The 27559-nt window shown below is 45.0% G+C and overlaps 1 protein-coding gene across 1 annotated transcript in view; it reads right to left on the bottom strand.

The window, feature by feature from the left end:
* The window catches only part of FGD3 (FYVE, RhoGEF and PH domain containing 3), a gene marked incomplete at its 5' end in the record, with an annotated part of 103941 nt that overhangs the window by 34883 nt on the left and 41499 nt on the right, over nucleotides 1-27559 (bottom strand). The window contains 3 exons of the mRNA XM_080350424.1: nucleotides 5927-6524; nucleotides 7632-7800; nucleotides 12897-13067. Of these exons, the coding sequence (XP_080206550.1) occupies nucleotides 5927-6524; nucleotides 7632-7800; nucleotides 12897-13067 (938 nt within the window). The remainder of the gene's footprint in view (nucleotides 1-5926; nucleotides 6525-7631; nucleotides 7801-12896; nucleotides 13068-27559) is intronic.

The raw sequence follows: 27559 nt of genomic DNA, 5'->3' as shown, positions 1-27559 counted from the left end.
GACTTCGGAATTTGAAAAATAATTATTCCCAACCAAATACATTTGTTCTTGGAAGTAAATCTTTACATAGCATAGGCACTTTTTAACCTCCTGACCTTCACCATCTGCCACTCAGTTTATATTTCCAAAAAGCTTGCTGACATCTGCTTAAATACCAAACAATGGCTGAACAAACTCTCAGCTTGAGCTCAGTTTTAAACAGTGACTCTATCTTCAGTTGCTGTCTCTGCTAGTGGCAGAGATAAGCACATTTTCTGGACTAATTTGCAACACATTTGCCCTTCAATGGCCATAATGTTTTAAATGAAATAGTAGATTAATTAAACTTGGGCAGTCCCATTCTTCTAACCTTATTCTGTGCCGTGGCAGGACGGCTTTGACAAAGCCTGAACCATAATTCAGTTCACTATGAATAAGATATTTCATAGTCTATGTTTCCAAAGGGAAAGTAAAATAAATTTACAAACTCAAATATGGATTACGTTCCTTGTTTAAGTCTTTAAGTCACACCAGTGAAGCACATTTAACCTTACTGATGAAGTCCTAGAAAAACAACATGACATTTACAAGGCACATAAATAACACAGAAATGTAAAGCACTTGCAGTCTTACACCCTATGTGGACTTCAGGCTGTTCAGTTCTTGTAACTACACGTCACTCCTGCTTTGCCCAAAGCCCTGGTGGCTCCCATGGCCAGGGCACCGCACGGTTGCCCTCCCAGCACCGGCACAGCACCCATCTGCTGCAGGGCTGGGTGAGAACAGCTCGGCTGGAGGAGGAGAAAGGAGAGAGGGTAAGGGAAAGGGACCTGGGGGTCCTGGGGACAGCAGGGTGATCATGAGCCAGCACTGGGCCCTTGTGGCCAGGAAGCCAATGGTACCTGGGGTGGGTTAGAAAGGGGTGGTCAGTAGGTCAGAGAGGTTCTCCTGCCCCTCTGCTCTGCCCTGGGGAGACCACACCTGGAATCTTGTGTCCAGTTGTGGCCCCTCAGTTCCAGCAGGACAGGGAACTGCTGGAGAGAGTCCAGCGCAGCCACCAAGATGCTGCAGGGAGTGGAGCATCTCCCGTGTGAGGAAAGGCTGAGGGAGCTGGGGCTATGTCTTCCTTGTATTGAGATCTCATTTTTTTTAGGGTATTAAAAAAAATATTATGAGAACATATCTCATTTTTCTTCCCCAGCATTATGACTAAAAAATTGACCTTTGCCAATTTTTTCCAGAATATACATGGAGATGATCTTACCCAAAAGGTCTGACTTGCAGGACCACAGGCCAAATTTCCCAACACAAGCTGTCCAGTGAAATCAGAAGTGAAATTCCAGCTACATACAGGCAGAATGGAAGCACGTCAGGGATTGTATGAGGCCCACATGGGACTTCATTATTAGTATTTACCCATCGGGAAGCAGGAGAGATGGAGAAAGGCATATTTTCGTGATTACTACTGAGTACATATTATTCTCAGTGCCAAAGATCTGAACAAAAAGATATGAAGAAGTGTTAAGCCACCTCAGCAGCATTGCTCTGTTGCTCCCAGGCACACGTACATGACTATAGAGCATGACAGCCCCTCAGTCTCCCTTTCGTGTAATTTCTATTTTTTGTAACCATCAAGGCTAACACGCCTCACTTCTTGGAGCTCCTGACATTATCCAAACTAATAAGCTCCCTTTGTTCATTTTCATTTCGATAAAAGATAACTGGAAATCCCCGTAAGTCATTCCTGAGACCTTGAAACATATTCCAATAATTGTGTGCTAATAGTGAGACCTGTCAGCCTGCTCTGCAGACTCCCAGGGGAAGCCACTTCACACTGCAGAGCTAAACCTAGACTAAATAAAACGAGTCATAGATTGGGCAATGTTATTTCACTAACTATGGGATGTGTGAAAGCCCCAGTGGTGGATGGGGAGACATCTGAAGTAGAAACTTAGAGAAGAAAAAAGTTAATCGGACTTTTCTTTTTCTTACTGCTGTTTATTCATGAGCTTCACTTAACTTGATACCCTAGGAGTTACTGAGCCATCACTAAATCACTCTGCAGCTGTACTTCTTACGCATCTTCCTCCAACTATAATAAAGCTTTCTGGAAACCAGCACATGTAATGAGAGTGCTGGTCACCTCCAAGCCTGGACTGGAGTGGGCAGGACAAAGCCGCTGGATTCAATGATAACAAAGCTTTCTCCACCCACTGACCCCTGCTCCTTCCAGCGGGGCAGCTACCTTGTTTTCTGGCAAACTACTAGTTTTGCCAAAGGTGATGTGAACTTGCAGCCTAAGAATAACCACCGAACAAGTCAACTTGGAATCGCGCTGGCTCTGCCACTGGCAGCCATGGCCCTTTAACCTGACTCTTAGTCCACAGAGCCCCAAATCTGCAACAGTCTCTAAGGGGAGACTGGGTGGGTGACGCTGGGCACACAACTGGGCTTCACATGCCGCATCCCCAGGAGAGGGCACAGTCCTTACACTGCAGGGATGCAGCACATCCCTGAGCCTTCCCCCTACACATGGCTGCAAAAACAAGCTAACTTAGAGTAACTTGGACAGTGTCAAAAATGCCTTTTTGAAGGTGAATTAACTCAAAATGGAAGGGAGAACCTGAATGCCATCACATAAATGCACTTTGGAAGAAGAGTAGCACAAGAAAACAAGCAAAAAAAAAATTCTTAGAGATTTCTCTCTTTATAAATTCACCAAGCATGCTACAGAGAAGTATGACCTCATAATGCTGTGATTTATCAGCATTATTTCATACTATATGGATACTTAACCTCAGGAATAAGGCTTAAAAAACAGCCATCACAACTCTGATGTCTTACAAAACATCAGCATTTGTGAGCAAAACACTTCCTAATCATATCGTAAAGTCTTCTGCTTGGCTTTGCCAGAGTTGGTTTGACACTTCATTCCCACTCCAAACAGTAAATGTAATTACCAGACTAAAGAATTTTTTTTTTAATTATTTAATGCATTATTTTCTTGCTGTCATATTTCAACTAATAAACAACCTTTTAAATAATACTTCAGTGGCACACATGCATATATGTATTATGAATATAAAATAATTACAGTATTTCGCAGTGTGTGCGTGTATGTGGAGACACACACAAGGGAAAACCAAAAGGCGAGAAGCATCGCACCACGATGGTAACGCTGCCCATCTGAGACGTGAACGAGCTTTCCCCTGCAGACTGCTGAGGACGTATCGGATGTCAGGGATGTGTTAGGTGCGGTGTTAATAAACGCCACCACTACGGTGTTTCCTGCCGACCCTTCCATTACATTCTTGCACACAAGATAGAAGCCAGAGTTCTCCTTTGGCAGGACAGACCCTGCAGTCCTGGATTCCCTGACTCGTACTGCCACAGATCCACTCCAGCCCAAGCCTAAGGCAATCTGCATCACAGCCTTCCATGGCCAGGAGTCATGTCTGATGTTGCAGGTTGTCCCTCAGGCTCACAGGGAGGTGGGACAGGCCACTAGGTTCCTCCTCCTGCCTCCACACCAGCTGCCAGGTGGGGCTGCAGGCTGGCAGAGAGGAGAATGAAATCGCAACCTGCCCATCTCCTGAGAGCAGATGGGCCTAAGCCCCTCAGCTCCAGCAGGACAGGGAACTGCTGGAGAGTCCAGCGCAGCCACCAAGATGCTGGAGGGAGTGGAGCATCTCCCGTGTGAGGAAAGGCTGAGGGAGCTGGGGCTCTGGAGCTGGACAAGAGGACACTGAGGGGGGACTCATTCCTGGGGATCAAGATGGAAAGGGGGAGTGTCAGGAGGATGGAGCCAGGCTCTTCTGGTGACAACCAGCGACAGGACAAGGGGCAATGGGTGCAAACTGGAACACAGGAGGTTCCACTTAAATTTGAGAAGAAACTTGTTCCTGGTGAGGGTGGCAGAGCCTGGCCCAGGCTGCCCAGGGAGGTTGTGGAGTCTCCTTCTGTGCAGACATTCCAACCCGCCTGGACACCTTCCTGTGTAACCTCATCTGGGTGTTCCTGCTCCATGGGGGGATTGCACTGGATCAGCTTTCCAGGGCCCTTCCGGGGATCCCTGACATTCTGGGATTCTGTGCAACAGCAGCTCACGCAGCCCTGGCCGCTCCCCAGTCTGCTGGGTTCTCTCCATTGCCCCGAGCAACCTCGCGCCAGCACCTGGCGGGTTTGACATCCACCCAACATGCAGAAGGAGCCGCAGAGCAGCCAAACACTGGAGCTTCCCAGGCTTCAAAGGCTGCATCTGAACATGAATGGAAGGCGAGTCTAGTCACACCAGGCAGAGCGCGAGATAATGCAGCAGGAAGAATGGCAAATTAAAGCAAAAGGAAGCCTGGGGCTTCTTCCTACCTCCCTATAGTTATGTTTGCCTCATCAGCTGTCTTCTGCTCTTCGAAGAAAAGGGGACACCACAAAGCATTTGTTGTACTCCGAAATGGGACATGTCAGCTCTGAGGGACAGAATATCCTACACACCACACACCTGTGTGCAGTTTTCATCACTCATCAATAGCCACTGGCCAGTTTCACCCAGAAGCTACTGAATGAGTTTTAACTACCACAGAAAGAAGATCAAGACTCCATTCTTACCAGGAGTCTCATGGAAAAGATGAGGGGCGATGGGTACAAGTTGCTCCTGGGGAGATTCCACATAGACACAAGAAGGAAATTTTTCCTGATGAGAACAACTGGCCATTGGAATAATCTCCCCAGGGAAGGGGCGGATCCCCCAACGTTGGACACGTTTAAGATTCAGCTGGACAGGAGGCCGGGCCAGCTTATCTAGACCAGGCTTTTGCCGAGAAAGCTTGGACCAGGTGGTCCTCGAGGTTGCTTCCATCTGGTATTCTGTGGCTCTATGATTTCCCAAGGGACAAGCTCTTGACATACACAAACCAGGTGGGTGGGTGACTTGGTGACTTCAACAGAATGACCTGATGTGCACAAATTGAGGTGTGAACGTTACAGTTCACTAGCTACAGCTCATTAGTTGTAGTGCTCATTATATTCTTAAAGAAAACCAAACCCCCAAATCCAGTATATTTGTTTTACTGTAAAGATGGTTGAGGGAGGAAAGAGAAAAAAGTCCAAAACACCCCCAAACACAAACAAAAACCCCACCAGACAAAAGAGTGGAATTATTTTGCAGATGCTTTTCTCAAAGCCTCTGTTTTGTTTTGCTAGAAAAATCTAACACATTCTATCATCACTAGTTCTAAAAATATCTGTCTTGATATGATAAACAGATAATCAAAGGAACCTGTCACTAATCTTACAGACCTGCAGCAAATACACAGCAGCCTGGACTACATTAGCCTGGATTCAAGGAAAATCTCTTCTAGCTACAGTTTTGTGAGGAGGAATTTGATTATATCAAATTATATCAAATTACCCTCAAAACAACTTCTTTGTACTCAAAAGCAGTCACAGCAATAGGAGCACAGCCCTTGTACAAAGTAGAAAAGCATACTGTTAGAAGGTGTTTCCATCAAGTGTGTCCTTCCAGGATGCGAGGCCCTGACCCTGCAACATGCACCATTCCATTAGCCCCCACATGTCATGGGGCCTCACTGAAGACAACGTGATCTAACAACTAAAATGTGACCTTAGACAACTCCAACAATGAAACACAAGGTGCGAGTCTTCATCTAGAAAAGCACTTAAATTTTAACAACTTTCCTCTGGCTATGATGGATTCTCTTACATGAAAACCTTTTAAATCAAGACTGGGAACCTTTCTAAAAGATACTATCTAGGTCAGGAACAAGCTATGACCTGCATCAAGCAGGAAATGACTATGACTGTCACGATCCTTTGACGTAAAGCCAACCAACCAAAGAACCCAAACAAGGTATGAAAGTGATGCAAGGGATCTCTGGTCAGTCAGGAACTGGTTTCAGAGTACGTAATAGTAACAAACAAACGACCTTACCTTGTTTACATCCAAATATTCTAGCTTTGGCACTTCTGCTGTCTCTTGCTCCTCACTGCTTCCTTCATCAATGTCACTGTCTTCGTCCTGCGTGGAGTCTCTCTTCTGCTCCGCAGAGGAAGGTTTGGTGCCCTTTTTGTCGGGTTCCATGTCCCCCGGGTTCGCAGCCACGCTGGGTTTCTTCTGCTCTGCGCTGTCTTCGCTGGGGAAAGTTTCCGCGGCCACGCTACAGGAAGGGCTGTCGATGCCACTGTCTCTGTTGGGAATTTTACCATTCCCGTTCAGTTCTGCAGTTGAGTCTTTATTGCCAAGCTCTCCAGAGGGCTCTTTGCTCACAGTCACAGCAGTACAGTCTTCATGGCTTTTGTTATCGCCTATGCTTAGCTCTTTAATTTTCATTATGTCTGTGCTAGATAGATCTGCACTGCACGGTACGTCTGGCTCATTTTCATCCGGTTCACTTTTGTCATTTGTGGAATTGCCGCTGGAAGCCACCACGTCACAGTCACATGAGCTGGGTTGTTTGGATGAGTCCAGGCCAGGTTCCATCTTAAGAGCTAAATTTAGCTGGTTTCGTTGTAGAACACGTACAGGTTGCCTGTGGGTGAGGAGAAAACACCACAGTCATTCCTGTTAACATTCAGGGGGTTCGAAAGTGCCCTAAAAGAGAGAGGGCCTGATTATAACTCGATCCAAGTTCTATTTCTTGCACTCCCCTTACAATCCTAGGAGGCAAGTGCGTGCACATTGCTGTAATAATATCCAGCCAACAATTTCAGATAAAAACACAGCACCTCTAGCTGTAGGTTTTACTGAAATGGCACCACTAGGCCTTTAATACTCCCTACGTTGCCCTGAAGAGCAGGGAGGGAGGAATCACCTTTTAAAAGAAGCATTTGGTTGCGGGTTTGTTTAAACAGGAACTCACACTCTTCAACAGAACAAAGCCTTCGGGGCAAGATCTTTTCTGCCAGAGAAAGGATGTTTTTGAAATGCTACCTTTCCTTTTTGAAAAGCACCATACTAGATTCGCCCAGGTGACAATACACTCCAAGGCACAGGATGGTGTCTCTGTCTCCATCTCCCTCTTTAAGAAAAAAATCACTTGGCTCCATCAAGCAGATTTGATCTTCAGAGAGAATTTTCATGTGTTTGTAAAACAAGACGGTTTTACAGCAAACTACTTATATTTTATCCTACTTACTTATGTCATACATAAAGTTTCAGAGGAAACACTGTTCTCCATGATGTTGTTTCACAGTACATTGAGATTTAACTCTCCCCTACCTCCAAGAAGCAAGCTACCAGTATGTCTGCTGTTTATTCAGTCTTAGACAGAAAACTCAATTATTTTACATCACAATAACCAAGTTCTTATAGTGCAAAAAACTAATCCTGATATCAAGTCAACTTACTGAAAGCAAGATGAGCTACTTGTTTCTGGTAGAACACTTACTGAATTCAGCAGGTCATAAGTTCCTTAAGAAGAATATGTTACAAACTAAAAGTTACTGAACCACATGCTAGTACAAAAAGGAAGAAAAAAAAATATCATTGTTCAGTTATTCAAGTTTTGCACTTTCAGCAGAAAACATCCTGAAAGGAGTTTCTACGTGATAATCACTATTGTTTTCTATTGTTATATTCCGAGTTAAAAAAATGTAGAAAAGGGAGATTAGAGCAGATCTCACAAAGCCATATTTACCTAATACTTTCAAATTTCTCAATGAGCGTGTTGACTCCCGCTGATATTGGTATTTCTTCCTCTCCAGGTGCTAAGCTCCTCGACGACTTGGGATCAGCTGGCAAAGGCCGAGAAGGTGCAGGAGGAATTCTTTCCTGCCCTGGTTTGAGATGGACGGGCTTAGGAGGTACTAACAAAAGAGAGAGGAAAAAACAGGAGGATATATCTCCATCTTCTTTATCCTAAACTGTGAACAAAATCCAAGTGCTCAAGGCAGAACAAGGGCTATCCATTCTTTCGCCATCCTTTTAAACCCTCATAGGTGCAGTCCCGAAGTATTTCTTACACCGAAGCAAGCTGCCGTACGCGACAGAAAAATGATGGGCCTCTATTTTGTATTTCTACAGCCGTATCCGACACGTTAACGAACAGAGTGGCTCACAGAACTTTACCGCTTCCTTGTTACCAAACAGGATGCGCAGCTCACACTTCGTTTTTGCAAATGTGCACGCCATCTCAATCACACTAACGAGTTTCCCCTCCCATGACTTTTCAAAACTTAAGCACTTTGTCGAATCTCTTATACTTTGGAAAAGAACCCAACCAACCCCAAACAAACCACCAAAAAACAATCCCACCATGGATGTCAGTGCCTTGTGTTTGCTTAGTCAAAAGCACCACAGGCAGAACATAATAGCTTTTCTTCCTCTCATTCTCCCTCCCCCATATCTTCTGTGGTGTAGTCTTCATAAATTTCCTTCCTCTTTTAGTTCTACGTTGAGTTGCGTGTGATATAAATAAAACACACGTTGTAAGAACGTATACATTCTGCTTAAGAATTCACTAGGAGGCAAAGGGACAAAGTTTAATACGGTATTTAAAAACAAAATGTAATGTAATTTAAAAGTAACGTAATTAAAACAAAAATTATTCAGATCTTACATTGATGGCAGAGTAAATGGGTTTGGAAATACGCAAGCGGTAACCCGTGGCAACAGGTTCCCGTGCTGTCACTGTCCCGTACAGTGACAGAAGCTTCACCGGGCAGAGTGACAGCACAAGGCGCAGGTTCCTCGCAGTGGCGCTGCCCCGTGTCCCCCTGGCCTGGACTATCCAGAGTTCAAATATTAAATGAGGAAACTCTGTGTTTTATTTAACAACATTTCTTTCAAGCGTTTCCAATTTTTAAATGGTTCATATGGCACATTAGCATAATATGATTAATATTGTATTGGAGCTTCAATTAGTAACTGTTCTGAATGTAACTTCGGGGTTGCTTTCTTTATGAGGCTAAAGGGAGGCATACACACCCAAAAAGGCAATTCCTGCTGTCCCTACCCTGCAGACAGGCCAGAAGCTGCTCCACATCCCCTACCAGGCCCTTTGGAGTCTCAGACCGATCCACAGCGCTCCAAAGGTCCCTGCCAAGGTGCTGACACTGAGAGCACTGGGGGTCACTGCAGCCCACGGAAACATTTCGTGTTTTCCCTGTTAGTGACCTGAGACAACACACTGTGCACTGGACAAAAAGGATGGAAGAAAACACTCTTGTTAGTTCTGGGCCTGTTGCGATAGGACAAGGGGTGATGGTTTAAACTAAAGGAGGGAGATTCAGGCTGGACATGAGGAAGGAATTGTTGGCCCTGAGGGTGGTGAGAGCCTGGTCCAGGTTGGCCAGAGAGGTGGTGGATGAACCATCCCTGGAGACATCCCAGGCCAGGCTGGACGGGGCTCTGAGCACCCTGAGCTGGTGAAGGTGTCCCTGCTCATGGCAGGGGGTCACTGGGGGAGCTGGGAAGGTCCTTTCCAACCAAACTATCCTACAACTCTAAACCTCTGGTGAGAAGAAAGCGAGCCAGCTGCATGGAATAGATATTTGTATTACGGAGCACGTTTCAGGTGGTGCCTGAAGGCTGAAGCCACACTAGAATGGGATTTCCCGAGTCCTCCTCCTCCCGAAGGTTTTGCACAGCAGCCCATGGCTATTTGGAGGAGGCAGAAACCAAGACACAACAACCTTGGTGCAAAAGGAACAAGTGAAATAACAAGAAGCAGTGAGGCAGAATTAGAAAAGAGAAAGGTGAGGTTAAAGGTGTGAGAGGAGGTGCAGCTTAGGCTTGGCCCTGGGTCTGTAAATCAGCGGGGAATAAGGACCCTTGCTCACTGCAAAACAAGCATCTTGGCCTTTGCATTACTCCAGCCCCCCTGCCCATGAATCCCTCTCTCACAAGTGCCTCCTCTACAGCCAACGTGTATTTATCAGTGACTTGATGGAGACATCTACACCAATCACCCAGTAGTGGGTCTGTTGTGACTCACTGGGAAAGCTGGGAGGCCCTAATAAAGAGAAATTCAAGCGGTGCGAGTTGCACTTGCAGATTTACTTCAGCTGAGGTCCCTTGACAAGAGAGACCTAAAAAACTACACGCGATGAAGCAGATTATGAAGGGTTATCCTCTGGGGAGTGAACACACCCAACAGTACTGCTGTCTTCTCTGCAAATGTAAAATGCTCCTCGAGCCTCAGGTGGTGACACCAGCACATCACACCCTACAAATCCACCAGACATAGACCTTAATGATGGTCCATGTAGCTCTAGGAAGAAAGCCCTTGGAAAAAAGGTTCTTGCATTAAGATATCAATGAAAAACTGAGGAAAGATTTATGTCTGCTGCAAGGAAATGCACCACACTGTCACAATGAAGTTTTTTGGACATGGCCACCATGAGAAAGCAAGGATGGTTTACAGGCAAAATGTCAAGTTCAGTCAATTTAATAAAAACTACTTTTTAAAAAAATTATTTTGACTATTTGTCCTGGTTTTGTTAAAAACAAGTTTCTCTTTTGGTGAATTTGCCTATCAGCTAAAGCTTCATATTAGCTGCATTTTCCTGCAGAACCAGACACATGTTTTGGCAAATCTAGCAATGAAATGCAAACTTATTGATAAGCATGGATGGACATCTCGCCAGAGGGGCGACGAGAAACAAGTGACCAAGAAACTGACCAACTGTGTATAACATTCCATTCACGTGAATACTTCATATAAAAGTGAGAGATCATGAGGATCTCGTCCCTTTTTCCCTTTTGTTTATGGCCGACATTAGGAGAGGACCTTGTGAGTCGTCCGTGTGAACTGAGGCCAGTGACAGGCTGAATCCAGCTCCGGTTGGCTGCAGAGTCCAGTCCAGGCCTTCGGGTGCCGGCTCTGCAGTTGCTGAGACTTTCAAGATTGGTTCTGTATATTTTGTATTATTTTCTCTATTCTTATTAGTAGCATTAGTAAAACATTGTTAATTTTTTCCAACTCTCTTCTCTCTGTCCTTCTTTCCCCCCCGATCGCCTGTGCTGAGTGGGAAGGGGGGAGAGGGAGGGGTGTTCCATGAATGCTGTTCATGGAACACCTGGACAACCAAGACCTCAAAGTGAAAGCTCCAGAAGTATAGAGGCCTTGTGAGATGTTTCAATCATGAACTAATATACTAATTTAACATTTAAGGTCGACTTCCACAATCAGAAAATACAATCCTTTCTTTGTAGTTGTTTAAGGCTGAATGTGTATCAGAAAATCGCTTTCGAATAAGCATCTGAATTGGGCAGGGGGGGCTGGTGCAGAGGCTCAGTTTGTCCAACACACACTAACGGTGACCAAAATATCTTTTTTTTTCTTTCTCACATGACAATACTTGTCTATCACATGGACATGCTTCTTAAAAATAAAATTTGGTTTATGAACTTAGCATCTGTTAGAGAGCAGTGTAGGGGAAAGGGACCTGGGGGTCCTGGGGACAGCAGGGTGACCATGAGCCAGCACTGGGCCCTTGTGGCCAGGAAGCCAATGGTACCTGGAGTGGGTTAGAAGGGGGTGGTCAGTAGGTCAGAGAGGTTCTCCTGCCCCTCTGCTCTGCCCTGGGGAGACCACACCTGGAATCTTGTGTCCAGTTGTGGCCCCTCAGCTCCAGCAGGACAGGGAACTGCTGGAGAGAGTCCAGCGCAGCCACCAAGATGCTGAAGGGAGTGGAGCATCTCCCGTGTGAGGAAAGGCTGAGGGAGCTGGCGCTCTGGAGCTGGACAAGAGGACACTGAGGGGGGACTCATTCCTGGGGATCAAGATGGAAAGGGGGAGTGTCAGGAGGATGGAGCCAGGCTCTTCTGGTGACAACCAGTGACAGGACAAGGGGCAATGGGTGCAAACTGGAACACAGGAGGTTCTGCTTAAATTTGAGAAGAAACTTGTTTGGGGTGAGGGTGGCAGAGCCTGGCCCAGGCTGCCCAGGGGGGTTGTGGAGTCTCCTTCTCTGCAGACATTCCAACCCGCCTGGACACCTTCCTGTGTAACCTCATCTGGGTGTTCCTGCTCCATGGGGGGATTGCACTGGATGAGCTTTCCAGGTCCCTTCCAGCCCCTGACATTCTGGGATTCTGTGATCTTCTTCAGGCTCCCTCTCCTTTATTTCAGACGTCTTTCAATCGATATGCTTTCTGCATCCACAATTACACTGAGGCAAGCACTCATTATATACAACATTTTAACCAATGCTCCAAATGGTGGCAGCGGAGGCTGTTGACAAACTGAGATCACAAAGAGACACCGCATATCGTTTCTCTGATGGAGAAACACAAGAAGTTATCCTCTTTCAAGAAAATTTCCTGCAGCTTTTGTTGAGCATTCCCAAGTGTGAGGGGCCACCAGCAGACCTGCCTGGGGGGCAGCTGAACACGTTGGTCCCGGCTCCTCTCCCGCCTCTGGCCCGCCAGCCCGGCAGGTCTGTGCCATGACACCGGCTCACGTGCGACCCCTGCCCGGCCGCTCGAGCTTCTAGTGCTCATGTTTTAAACACATTCATTCTATTGAGGCATTCATTTCCTGCTGGCATGCACAGTTCTTTCAATAAATGGAAAACAGACCAGATTTAAACAATAAGCTATTCTTACCTAAAAAAACCCAAAACAAAATGAAAATACAAAAAAAAAAAAACCAGCTCCAACAATACTGCTAAATTAAACTTGCACTTCACAGCTGCATGAGGTATAACAACAGCACAGGAAATATAAATTCACAAGTAATCAGTTATTCCTGAACCGATTTCTTCTCGAAGGCTTCCCTAAGACGTTATCTAACACTGGAAAAAATGAAGATAATAAAACCCTACCAGCTGTACTCAAACTTTAGAACATAAAGACAATTATTTTGCTGTGACTCAAAATTAAAACAATAAATTTAAAAATGTGACATGGCACATGCAATAGAAGCCTCAACAACTGCTAGAAGGACAAAGCCACTTGCCTTGGGGTTTCTGCAGAGGATGCATTTTGGCCAGCGCAGGTTTGGTTTTGGGTTTCCTCCCGGTTTGCTGGATACATTGTGCCGGGCCGATGTGCTGCAGCTCCCCACATGCTTCCAGCACCGGATTCGAGTCAATGTGACATTTGATTTGAAAAGGAGAACAAGGGCAACCTGAGGGAAAGACGGGGGAAAAAAAGCAATATTTATTTGGTTCTGTTAATCCTGAGGAAAATTTGTGCTGTTTCTAGAAGCGTATCGCTCACCCAAGCTCCTGGGGGGGAGCAGAGGGGTGAGCCGTTCACTCACAACTTATTACAACCAATATATCCAGCCTTAATAATCATGTCAAACTAGCTGACTGATAAGATATACAGAATGTCAGTAATCCTATCTTTAGTTAATTACTTCTTTACTATGGACACTCAAAATAAAAGAGTAAATTAAAAGATAAAAACCATGTCAAGAGATTTCTCCAAACAGAAATACAAGTGCCCCAGCATACAGCATCACGTTAGTTTGTAAAATATACCCAAGTTATGATGAATTAGAAATGTGTCCCATGCCGGGGAAATGATACCAGCAGATTTAATCATTCAAACTGCATTTTACCGCTATTTATTATTCCTCCTCACATAAAATATTAATTTGCCTTCAAAAGGCTTCGGTCTAAAAGATGCCATTAAGATACAATCCAGTGGGAAAACAGAAAAAGAAGTGATTAATATGTTTATCTTTTAATTTAATGTTCTTGATTCATTTCTGTGGGAAATACACCCATTCATCCACTTCCACTTAGTAGATATTCCATTTTTTATTGGGTTTTTTTCCTTGGCTTCTAGCAATACTACAGCTACATGAAGGCTGGACATGCGGCATTAGCTTCACAAATGCAACCTACTCTTGGTCAGATTTATATTAAGATCAAAAATCCGAAATGACGAGCACCTCCATCCACATCAACTTAATTATCCCGGGTTTATACTAATGGTATTAAATCAGGATGTGACCTTAGGAATAAAGGCTTTGAAATGGAAGCTGTACAGACTGCTTGGGAAGATTAGCTGAGAGCTGGCTCCAAAATGAACCAACTTCCACAGCAATACGGATTATTTTTTAAATAAGCATAAAATATTAAAGTCAATTTTGCTGACAAAAATAGACTCAGCTGCCACCAATCTGTTGACTGATCTCTGCTACCCAAACATACAACCCCAGATTCCTCGGTAGGGCTGCTGGTTGTTGCTGTTCAAGCTTCATTAGCATTTCCACCACAAAATCTGCTTTTCAGCAGATTTGAGACCAGCTATTAAAACATTCTTCCAGCTGAAACCAGGAATTTATAAGTACTAGGTTTTATTCAAATATAATTTCACTTATCAGGAAAATGCAGTGAAAGCAGAGTAGATTATTAGAGCAGATTAATAGATTATGGCAAACACATCATCATGGAAAGAGCTTACGCAGATGGCTCAGCCCTGGGTACGGGAGCTCCCGGTGACACAACAGCCGTCGGCTTTTCAGGGGGAGGACCGAGGCTCTTCCTTATGAACAGTAGTGAGCACAGCAAGAAATTAAAATAGTGCACAGGGGAAAAGCTTTAATTCATGAAAATAAAGAGGGCAGCGCACAGAGCTCAGTGTTCACCAGTGCCCGTGACTGGAAGCAATCCAGCAACGCTGGATTTTCCTAAAACTTACTTTAATGATCCACTTCTCAGTAAACAAATCTCTGTATCTACAACAGCTTTAGAAGAGATGAGAGGACAGCTCTGAGCACACACATCATTGACGGCGGCCCCAGGGCTGCGGGAGGTGATGGTTTCCCCAGGGTTGTCCCCAAGGGGACCCCCATGGACCCGGGCCACGGCCCCGGCTGCCCAAAGTGTCCCCTGTTGCCCTCAACCACTGCCACAAACAGGCACTGCGTGTTGCTATCACTTTAGAAAGTTTCTAAAGGAGCTAAAACCCAATTCCTTTTTCTTTCTCAGAGACTGACCATGTGAAAGCAGGTCCCACCACCTTCCTCTCTGCTAAAAACAAGAGCTTGCTTACTTACTTACTTGCTTTCAAGTGCATGGCACCACCAGATACCTCTTTTAGGTCTAGGCTAAAAGCTCTTACGACCTGCTTAAGTCACTGAAAAGCAGAGTGATTTGTTCCTTATTTTACAAATCCACATACAAGTCTTTCTCTTCTACTGCATAACCCTGTCAAACAATCAAGGCAGAAAATCCTCCTCTGGTAATTACTCAACAAACACGTCCATTTTGACCAAAACAACCTCTAAACTGGGCTCCAAATCCTCTAGGACTTGCGCTCAGATGCATTTGTAGAGTGAATACTTAGTGAAGCCTTACGCTACTTATTGTTAAACAAGATCTAATATTAAAACAACAAACCAAACCAAAATGTCGTCCAATATTTTATATCATCTTGTGTACTGCATGTATAGGTAACTGCTGAAAATATATCACTGTTCACCTACTGCCCACACTATTTATTGAGGATACATCCAAAGAGCAAGCGGGTACAAAGCAGAAAATAAAACTGGTAAGTAGCTGGAAAGAAGAGGAACCTGGAAAGCCACAAGTGCCTTAAACACCAAATGTCGTGCTGGCCCTAAATCAAGAAAAACACGTGCGGGTGAAGCACAGAAGTGCCTTTCATTCTTTTTTATTTAATTTAAGCCAGGATGGTTCTCTCTGTTCATCTCTGATGTGGCCCCTAAGGGCTACTTTATGCATACAAAACAAAAAAATCCCCACTTTCCTTACATATTTTTTCAAGTGCTATAAAATGATCTGTGAAAACAAGATTCAGTGGATTATTTCAGATGGAATTCTCTGAAAGGAAACGCCAGGGTCTGTCCAGCACGGTCCAGGGTGCTCCTGGGAACAGCAAACGAGGGACAACACGAACAAGATCCAGGCGAAGCAGAAAAGGACAAAGACGAGGCTTTCCAGAGATAATTTTTTGTATTATATTAATAAAATAATACAGATTTAGGCTCCTGCTAAGGTAAAACTTAAATAAAACTTCTGAAAACACCTAAGATAATGTACAACTTATCTTTCCACTAACTGGAAAAATAACTTCAGTCTTTATGACAGAATTCAACACCACTGAGAAACTCATGCACAGAGAAATTTCTCGAGTGTCTCCCCTTATTCTCACTAAGCTGTTTGCACCCAGAAGAAAGGCTGTATTTTTGAAAACTTCTTAGATGCTGTCACAAACTTGAGGGTTATGGCAGATTTTTCTATTAGATTAAGATAAAATGTGAGGATTTTGGGTGCTCCACCGAGTGGAGTCATAAAGAGACCAGTTGAACCCAAGTGGCTGAACTTCAGTTCTCAGGCTTTTCTCCTGGCGCACAAGCTGGATTCCGATCTTGCATTTTGCACCTGGTCCCCAGGTAGCAGTGTTCAAAATAATCCCAGTTTCAAATCAAAAAAAGTATCCTGGAGGCCTGTGATGGCAGCAAGAACCACAAATGTTATGACAAGCTACTGGTTTGGCACGTCCTATGTCTGCTGATCTAGTAGAAGGATTTCTTACCGCACCCCCGGCCAGGGAGGACAAGGGATGATAAAGCCTGGACTGACAGTAAAAGGTTCTGCAGACTGAACACACCGCAAAGGCACTGATAACCAATGCCTACTGCAGAAGTTTTGCTTTCACGGAGAATTCATAACCACTGGGGGTGTCCCCATGCACCCAGAACGATGGACATGACTTTGGGACTCGCTGTCCAGGGCAGTGGTGGAGTCACCATCCCTGGAGGTATTTAAAAGGCGTTTAGATGAGGTTCTTAGGGTCATGGGTTAGTGCTGGAGTTGGGTTATGGTTGGACTCAATGATCTTGAGTGTCTCTTCCAACCAAAATGATTCTGTGATTCTCTGACTGCCCATCAATTCTTTGATGATTTAGGCTTTCTGCAACAGCAGTGGAGTCAACAGCTCCACAAGGCAAGTCACTGTAATATAATTATAATTCTCTAACCTTTCTTCAGGCATCTAAAAATGAAAACATTCCAGATGGAAACTGGCTATTACATCCAGAAATGCATCCAGCAATGGTGTCTCCATTTTTAATGCTGTTTTGTAATATGCATCATGCACATCAAATGGATAAGCAACTACCTCCAGTCAGACTTAAAAACCTGTCTGCAGGAAAATACACAAAGATAAATCAAGTAGAATCATATAATGGTAAAAGGTATATTTGCAGTTAACAGGAGTCTGGACAACTAAGCATGTGCCCAGAGCTGCCCAGATTTAAAAATAACAACAACAAACCCCTCAGCTGTTAACATGTATGGTACTTTGACAGCTAATCCTTGTCTAGTCATCTTAATAGACATCTTAACAGGAACTGGGGAAAGGGACCTGGGTGTCCTGGGGACAGCAGGGTGACCATGAGCCAGCACAGGGCCCCTGTGGCCAGGAAGCCAATGGTACCTGGGGTGGGTTAGAAGGGGGTGGTCAGTAGATCAGAGAGGTTCTCCTGCCCCTCTGCTCTGCCCTGGGGAGACCACACCTGGAATCTTGTGTCCAGTTGTGGCCCCTCAGTTCCAGCAGGACAGGACTTCCAACCCCTGAGATTCTGTGAACTCAGCTCTTCCCAGTGTTTGGCTACAAACTGAGCAGTGCCCTGTAACTCTATCCTCCAATAACACTCTTGGCTCTGCCCAGTTCAAGCATCTTTGTATTTACAACTGAACCATCCAGCCAGCATTCCCTAATGCTGTCACTGACAGGGAAGTTCTTGCTCTTGTCATCCCCTCCTCCTTAGTTAAAGCTTTTCAAGGAGAGAGCTCCTCTTATGGCAGCAATCTGCTCCTAGAAAGCAAAGGGCTTCAAGGGCAGAGCTAATGTATGTATCTGAAAAAAAAGAAAAAAAAACCTCGTAAGAGGAACTGACACAAATTAAAAGGTGTCGATTATGTCTTCCTTATGTCAGCAGAAATCTGGAGAGTGGTAAAATAGTCTGTCCTTCATGCTCAGGCTGTGTTGTAGACATGGCTGGGTAAGAATACCTTTAAAGAAGGTCCAGCACACACTACACTGTAGGAAAATCCAATGTCGACAGCCTTACCTGCCACGCATTGCAGCCAAATTCATCTCACGGTGTCAGCATTAGTTATGGCACATTATCCTCGTGCTACAGGCAGTTACCTAGCATCAAGCTCATCCTGCGAGCGGCCCAGGACAGCGGCTCCGCAGCCGTGTGTCCCCTGCCCTCCCCAAGGCCGCCCTGTCCCGCTGAGCAGAGCGTCCCCTTCTCCTCCCTCTTATGCCGCTTCATTAACTTTGGCATCTTCCTCAAACCCACTTAAAAACCCACCTCATCCCCCTGCCCATGGCCATCGGAATCCCACGGCAGGAAAGCCGTGTGCGCCGGGGCTGCACACACACCCTTCTATCAAACCCACTGCAGTGACACTGACAACGGTTATTTCACACAACATCTGTTTTTCTGGCATTCCAAAATGTCACCTTCAGTTAAAAGAGTGACAGCAAAGTTATCACCATAAGCTTTCAGAAACAGATACAATCAAGAAAGCATTATGTGCGAAAGCAAGTGAGGATCTGGCATGGACTGTAATTCTGTAACCTCATGTGGGTGTTCCTGCTCCATGGGGGGATTGCACTGGATGAGCTTTCCAGGTCCCTTCCGATCCCTGACATCCTGGGATTCTGTGAGGTGTGTGTTGTGTTTGAGCAGAGACTTCCATATTTTCTCTTATTTGCTTTCTGCTCAGATACAGCTCAATGTTAACACATGAATGGTCAGTAACTGCAATGACATGGCATGGAAACCAAAGGAATCCCAGTTTTCAGCACTCAAACTCTCAGGCCGCTTCCCAGCTCCTCAGGGAAAGGACAGGCCATAGTGCAACCACACCTGGTCTTCCCCAAAGGGTTGGATTGGGACGTCTAAAGCTCTTTCTGAAGGTAAAGGCGCTAAGTCTGCCACGAAACAGCCCTCAGAGTGACAGCAAATGCAATTCGGCAGGCATGGGATGGAGCTGGTTAAAAGATTTCCCTCAAAAGTCCTGAAAATTTTCAACACTCCGCATCCTCCTCCATCTGCTGTCCCAGCAGAAACCTACCATGGGAGGATATAAAGGAGGAAACAAAATGTACAATTTTTGAATGAAACGCTTCATTTCGGAGCAAGCGCCGTCCCCGGGGAGCCACAGAAGGGCTGCTGGTTTGTGTCCTTGTGAGAAAAACACAAAGCCTGCAACCCATGCCAAACCATTGGGTCTGAGGAGGGCTGCGAGAAATTTGGCAAATTCAGTTTAACACAAGACAACACAGAAATACATCCAGAAAAAAAAAAAACAACCCCCCCAAAAAACCAGAGGATTTTTAACAGAAAGAAACAAATGGCTAAAATAAATCAATTTGCGCATAAAAAGCATGAGAAGGATGAGTAGCTTTCCCAGACGCGTGGTGCTAGGATTTGGGATTTGGTGTACTTTCATCCTTTTCTGACTACTTCTAAATGCCTCAGGGGAGGATGCTTCCTTTAACAGACATTTCTATAGTGTCTTGAGGGTGTCTATTGAACATCACTGTCATAGTATGTCCCGTAAACCTGCATCAAGATTTCCCAACATTAACCTCATCAGATTCTTTTAAAGCAAGTTCCTGAATACTAATGCAGATAATCCGAGGCCATGCTTTGCTGGCACTGGCACACACCTTACACCTCTTGTCATCTGAATCACAACAGATATATTCTTGAGAAATCAGTTTTCAGCTCTTTTTCTGTTCTTCTCAAAACTGGTGACAAGGGCCGTGAGCTGCCCAAGCGCGGTCGTGCCGCAGAGCCACAAATGGAGGGAGCTACACAGCTCGCGTTGGAATTGAGGATATTTGTCTGACCACTGACTATTTCCCTACTATCCTTATAAGGGCTGAGATGCCATTGTTGATTTATAACTCTTTCTAGCACTCCTCTGTCTTTACATGCTCCTTTCAGTGCAGTCTCCGTATTTCTCATTACGATCTTGTTTTTATCGCCCTGTCTAGACCAGGGCCTATTGCCATGCAATGCCACCCAAACCCTCCACTGCCTCTGGGACACATCACCCTTGAGCAGCAACCAGGGATGGTGCCACAACTGCTTTAAAGAAGCATCATTCTTTTAATCTGATTTAATTTCATTTAAAGAATTAGCTTTTCAACAGACGTCCATCAGTCCTTTCCTCACAACACTGAAGCACACCCAGAGCTGCCTGCACAGGGCACAGTCCCCATTTTCTATATAGCACAGTCCTCACTGGCTATAGAAACTATTCTTAAGTGTTTGCTTGCTCTACATTTATATGTAGGTATCACAGAATCCCAGAATGTCAGGGGTTGGAAGGGCCCTGGAAAGCTCATCCAGTGCAATCCCCCCATGGAGCAGGAACACCCAGATGAGGTTACACAGGAAGGTGTCCAGGTGGGTTGGAATGTCTGCACAGAAGGAGACTCCACAACCCCCTGGGCAGCCTGGGCCAGGCTCTGACACCCTCACCCCAAACAAGTTTCTTCTCATCTTTCAGTGGAACCTCCTGTGTTCCAGTTTGCACCCATTGCCCCTTGTCCTGTCACTGGTTGTCACCAGAAGAGCCTGGCTCCATCCTCCTGACACTCCCCCTTTCCATATTGATCCCCAGGAATGAGTCCCCCCTCAGTGTCCTCTTGTCCAGCTCCAGAGCCCCAGCTCCCTCAGCTTTTCCTCACACGGGAGATGCTCCACTCCCTTCAGCATCTTGGTGGCTGCGCTGGACTCTCTCCAGCAGTTCCCTGTCCTGCTGGAGCTGAGGGGCCACAACTGGACACAAGATTCCAGGTGTGGTCTCCCCAGGGCAGAGCAGAGGGGCAGGAGAACCTCTCTGACCTACTGACCATCCCCTTCTAACCCACCCCAGGTACCATTGGCTTCCTGGCCACAAGGGCCCAGTGCTGGCTCATGGTCACCCTGCTGTCCCCAGGACCCCCAGGTCCCTTTCCCCTACGCTGCTCTCCCATAGGTCATTCCCCAACTTACACTGGAACCTGGGGCTGTTCCTGCCCAGATTCAAGATTCTACACTTGCCCTTGTTATATTTCATTACATTTTTCCCCGCTCAGCTCTCAGCCTGTCCAGGTCTCTGATGGCAGCACAGCTTCCAGTGTCAGCCACTCCTCCCAGCTTGGTGTCATCAGCAAACTTGCTGACAGTCACTCTATTCCCTTGTCCAAATCATTGATGAATATATTGAATAATACAGGTAGATAATATATATATATATACATTTTTATAACGCACAACACCCAGGAGAGATGGAGTGATAGAAACGAGGAGCTTCACATCTAATTCTGTATTACAGCGCTATTCAACACAGGTGTGTAAACCAAATTCCTGCTGAGATCTTTATATTTATTATGTGACAAGGTAAATAAAAAGGCAGAAACGTGTCTCAGAAATCCTGGTGCTAGAAAGTCATTGCACACAACCTCACACCAGGGCAAGGAAAAAATAAACCACAAAAAACCAAGCTGGCACTCACTTCCAGTTTTAGGCTTTTTACATTGCTCCGAACGCCACAGCTGCCATAGGCAACACAAAGCAAGGACTCCTAAAGCACCTTGCAGGTATTCCACAGTCCCTCCAAGGTGGCAATGACAGTATCTGCTGAGGTGTGATACATGATCAACTCAACTTGCCTTTGACGGACAAAATTTAAATTATTTTCCAGGACAAAATGTAGAATCTAGAATTAACTGTATGCACGGTCATTTTTCGCTAGAAAAAAAGTTATATTTATGATTTTATTATTATTATAGCAGATTGTGAATCCAATTCTCACCAAAAACGAGGCAAAGGGAAAAAACCAGCAGCTGAAAGGGAGGAAGAAGCAGCTCCCCGCCCTGGTGATCGCAAGGGGCTGTAGGAGCAGCAGCAGTGACCAGAAAAACCACACTGAGAACAAAATAAAAACACACTCGCTTCAAAAGGAAAATGAAAAAGAAACCCAAGTAAAGCAACACATAATACGTACTCCATCAGGACTAAGATTAGAGCCCCAAACCAGAAATGTTTTATTTTCCTGTACGAAACAGGATGCGGTACCGCGGTCAGCAATCTCTTACCTTCGCCTCCTGGGGTTATTAGCGACACAAAAGAGAGAAAGCTGTTGCCTTTTCAACCGATGGGAGCTCTTGGTTTACAGTGCGTGGGGACGGAGGACCCAGATGTCAGGGTGGCACCGACCCTCCCCATGGGGAAAACTCCACACCTAATTATCTCCTGGCTAATAAACTTTGAGGTGAATTTAATTTAAACTCTGCTGGAGTTTAAGTGGGGGTTGATGGATTTTTTTTTTAACTTTCTTTAAGTAGTCGTGTGTGTTCTCCCTGGTTGCTTAATTCATATATTTTAGTTTCTAGCTCTGATTTCTGCATCCGTAATGCTGCTATCTGCGCTATGATAACAAACCACAGTCAATGATGCCGATGTTAAAATACGCTTCTCTGTGTTACGCAAGTGGCAACTCTCAAGTTCTTTCCTGCTATTTTGTGACAAAGCTGTGCCAAAGTAATTCTTTCTTGCTTGGCTTATATTCTGTCCCCCTCTGGAGAACACGAGGCTGCCCTCAGCTTTTCCCCCCACAGATTCCCCCCCACCTTTGCAGTGCAACAGCGTTTCTATCCCATCTCCGGATCTGGACACATTTTACCACATCTGGTCCTTAACTTGGGCAATATAATTTCAAGCTTCAAGGGACATTCATGGAAGGAAACAGATTTTCAATTTTTTAAAAAGTGCTTAAACTCTCTAGTAGTGGAGACTATTCACAGGTAAGTCAAATCTTGAGTTTAGCTATAGTTTCTCAAAATTTGCACTAAGTCTACTTTTCATATAGGCAGACAGAGAGTAAATATTGGGGGATATCAACATCAAATCTCCATAAGTGGAAGGCAGAGTTATGAACTTACCAAAGTAAAACAGGCTACGAAAACCTCATTCTTCTCGAAGAAGCATTTAGCTGACTTTTCGCTCCAAATGTCATACCTTAATAACTCTAGGCTAAAATAATAAGGACAGTGACTTTCTCTGACACTAAGATCAAAGGTAGAAGGAAAAAAAACCCAAAAACCCAAACCAAAACGAACAAAAAAACTCCCCCCAGCACACAAACCGAAACAAAAACCCACCGCAACTGAGACTTTTCCATCTAGTAAGGAAAGCAGGCTAAATGATGTATAAAGATTGTGGCATAAAGACAGACAAGGTAAAGGAGCAGGAGCCTGGGGCTGATGTCACAAGCCCAACATCAGGACATCGGGCACCCAGGGATGTCAAACCATGGTCCTCTATCACACACCAGAAAAGGTGAGAACAGCACCCAGACTCATCCTTCGGTGCATACAAGTCCTGTCTTATTTTCGCATTCTGAAGTAGTGTGGTGGGTGCACTCGACCTCCCCATTGACAAGTACAAAGCAACTTGTTCAACTTCAGTGCCAGATTTCAGACTTAATTCCCGCAGCAGGCAAGGTCTAGATACCAAAACTCCAGCTGGAGTTGTCGCAGGTGCCTAATTTTGAAGAGGAAGGGAGAACGGGATTTTCATTCGTATATTTCATTACAATTATCATGAAACCTAGAATTCATTAATCCATAAACCCATGTTTTGCTTTGTTTCTCTCCTTTGCAAAAAGATTCATTGATGATGGAAGAGAATGCCCCCTTCTCCCTAATTTATTCCCAATTTCTTTTTACAAACAAACTTAGTGGTGTTATACAGTATTGGGCAGACAACACGCCCATCGGAAAAACAACAAAAAAAAGGAAGTTTTATTGATAGACAAGCATTTCTGATCATAAGTTTACCATCATACTTCTCATTCTATGAGGTGATAAGAAGAGGGGGCAGCAGCCTCAACCACCCTCCTCCTCTGCACACTGCAAACTGCCTTCTCATCCCGCTTTGTTTTGCTTTTTAACTCGGTTTAGCTCTGGTCTCCATATTTAGCCTGGATGTTTCTTGCACAACACAAGGACACCCGCCCAGGGCCCAGCCTGGTGCCCTGGAAGGGAACACCCCACCCAGCAATGTCTCTGCTCGCTATGCACGGGCTCTCCCGCACCGGCTGATCGGCCATCAAGCGCAATGTGCAGCATGGAGCGGCAGCTACAAATGCATTTTCACCACGGATTTCCTAAGTTAAAGCTATCATATTGTCTACCTGACAAGATCAGAGCCTTCAGGACGCCAGATGCCTGCACTGGCCTGATCCTCTGAGAAGATGCACACGCTGGACCAAGGAAGGGATGCAGACAGCCTTCTGAGATCTTCCTCTTAGATGAGCACAGAGCTGCTTTTTCCCGCACATCCCCTCCCTCCCTTTTTCTCTTGACAGGTAACAGGTTTTTCCATTATGATGAAAGAGTCTCGATTTATAATTACACTGATTATGCAAATCAAAGAACATCTTTCAACCTAATAACACTCCTGGGCCTTCACATCTGTCCTGCTTTAACACAGGAATCGTAACACCAGAGCAATCCATTATTGCAAAACCCTAAAGAGATTTTGTATCCGTTAAGAGACAAACGAATTATCCCAGCCAAAGCTGTTTCAATTTGTTCTTTTCAGATGACCTGCATCTGGGTGACTGTCTTGAGGATTCTCTCCCATGAACAAAGAAGAAGACAGCACACCTGCAATTCCAGAATGGTTTATATGGGGAGAATATAGGGGAAAAAAAAGGGAAAGCATTACACTGCCCACCTTACAGGGGTTTAAAAGACTGTTCCACACACAGGTGAGAAACAGCCAGATTCTAGTTTCTATAAGCAGGATTCTAGCCTTCATTTAAAACTGTGTCATAAAAAAAGGCTTCATTACTCCTTTTGCTAGAAGCAAAAGATGAAAGACTCTCACGCTGCTCAGCTGATGTGCTTGTCAGTCTTCTAAATGGCACACATTATGAGTAAACTCTCATTTAACCAATAATAAGAGTAAAAATTATCCTACGCTTAAGATTTAATGAGACTATAATGCATCTCCAACGGTGACCCAACCAATCGGCTTTCTTTTTCAATCTTGAATTGCTTTATTAGTTTTAGTAAACCAATAATTAGCATCTACTCATTTAAAAGTCTATTTAGGTACTGAATAAAAGTAGGTAAAACTGAGCTCAGATTTTTTGCTATGGAACTGAGCTTTGCAGGAGAGGACTAGCTTTTCTGTGTTATTGCAATGCGCTGTCACCCCATCCTGCAGAAGAAAATTCACTTCATTATCAAAAAGCATAATGACTATTTTTACACGGATACACTATTTTGGTAGCAGAGCTTCACATTGCAAGACACAGAACAATTTCACAATGGTGTATTTCCAGTAGCTCACACTAATCATTAAAGGAGAACATACGCCAGCTCTTAGCGCTGCTTGGTAACTCTCTCCTTGAGGTTCTGTGCCTCTGCAGACAATGACCCAGCTGCAGTGCCCCTGGGGCTGGAAGGGGCTTTTGGAGATGGTCGGGTCACAGGAGCAGGTTGCTCAGGACGCGGTTTGACTGTCTCCAAGGACGGACACACATGTGACACATGTATGACATCTATAAGAATAAAATATATTTTTTCTCCTATTTAATACAAACATACTGAAAGAACAATGTAAATTGTTCTTTCTCAATAAAGAAGCACTTTCTTGAGAAAAGGAGTCACAAGAAAACAGTTTATTTCTGTCTGATGAGGTTGAATACAGGTAGGAACTGGCGGGGAGCGCAGGGGTCACTATGGCACCCTCTGCTGCATGCAGGAAAATCGAGCAGCACACCGGGTCACAACGGTCACCGCGGCTTAGAGAAGCCTTTAAAAGCCTGTACAGCACTGAGAAGCTAAAAGCAAAAGCATGCTTAGCTGTGTGCCGGTTCCACAGGCCTGCACTGCTGCCCAAGCAACCCCACACGGGCACTGCAGTCACGCAGCGGGAGCCCCGCAGTGCTGCAGCTCTGAGCACCCGCGCACCACTTTGTGGAGATCCAGAGATCCACACTACACTGCCCTGGCTGGTCAGCTAACTAGAATCCAGAATGTCAGGGGTTGAAGGGTCCTGGAAAGCCCATCCAGTGCAATCCCCCCATGGAGCAGGAACACCCAGATGAGCTTACACAGGAAGGTGTCCAGGCGGGTTGGAATGTCTGCACAGAAGGAGACTCCACAACCCCCTGGGCAGCCTGGGCCAGGCTCTGACACCCTCACCAGGAACAAGTTTCTTCTCATCTTTCAGTGGAACCTCCTGTGTTCCAATTTGAACCCATTACCCCTTGTGTTGTCACTGGTTGTCACCAGCAGAGCCTGGCTCCATCCTCCTGACACTCCCCCTTTCCATATTGATCCCCAGGAATGAGTCCCCCCTCAGTGTCCTCTTGTCCAGCTCCAGAGCCCCAGCTCCCTCAGCCTTTCCTCACACGGGAGATGCTCCACTCCCTTCAGCATCTTGGTGGCTGCGCTGGACTCTCTCCAGCAGGAAACACCAACCTCCCCCCCACCCCTGCAGCCGGGCCCTGCTCGCCGCTTCCAGCACAGACCCACGCAGCAGGCCCGAGCCTGCCGGGTCACCCCACGGCTGCTTCACAGCCAGTGCTCCCCATGTCAAACTCCGTGTTGCTTCCAGCTCCGAGGGGATGCACAAGTGCATTGGGTACTTTGCAGACGGAGGAACCAAGAGCAAAGCGCTATTTCGCTTGCACTAACATCTCCTCAGCCTAGATCAATGCTCCTTCCCTCCCTGACCCACAGTCTCCAAGAACTGCAGTGACAGCAACAAAAAACCTGGAAAGGTTAAAGGTGTTCCACGGAAATAATGCACAAATAAATAAATTGGAAGAGGCTGAAAACCACTGAACCGGCTCCAGTATTTTGGATTGCAGAGAGTATAATACACAGCATAGTATAAAGCAACCTTTACATTTATTTCAGCCTGGCAAGCTCCAAAGAAACACCAGCTCGAAGGCCCGTAACATGGACTACACAAAAAAAGCTGCAGTAAAATGAACTATTATTAGTTTTCCCAGTAAAACTCCCATTAATTTATTGTATCTGTAGCAATCATTTCATCTCTCCCGTTACCTATAATTGCACTTTCATCAAATCAGTAACTACAAGATGTGAACACAAGGGCATTTTGTAAGCACCTAGGTGATTATTAGGGACAACAGTTATAAATCACAAACAATAAAAGCCTTGTGACTGACTGCTGAATCTTCATTCTAAAGAAAAAAACATATCATACTTCATCTCAAAAATGCATTACAACTCTGTCAGTAATGATTTTAAAGACATTTTGAAGAAATCTGAAGCTCAAGATGAACATAAACAGGTAACAATTTCAAAATCAGATCACTGACATAAAAAGATGTATCCAAATTAACACCCTGAAAATCGTACACATGTTCTCCTGCTCATGTGATAGTTTTCCTGTAATAAACTAAGAAAGAGTTTGGTCTTTCATTACATGAAATTTAACTGGCAAGTAGCATTTTCAAATAGAAAAGCATAGCTAATAAGGATCATTATAAGCCATGTTACTTGCACAGGGTATATCTGAACATTTGTCTTTAAAATTATATTACATAAAATAGCATTTACTAGATGGTAGTCACTGTT

Source organism: Nesoenas mayeri (genome assembly GCF_963082525.1).
Source record: "Nesoenas mayeri genome assembly, chromosome: 10".
In the NCBI taxonomy this organism is placed as follows: Eukaryota; Metazoa; Chordata; class Aves; order Columbiformes; family Columbidae; genus Nesoenas; species Nesoenas mayeri.
Note: the sequence above shows the minus strand (reverse complement) of the source record. Positions and strands in the feature narration are given on the sequence as shown.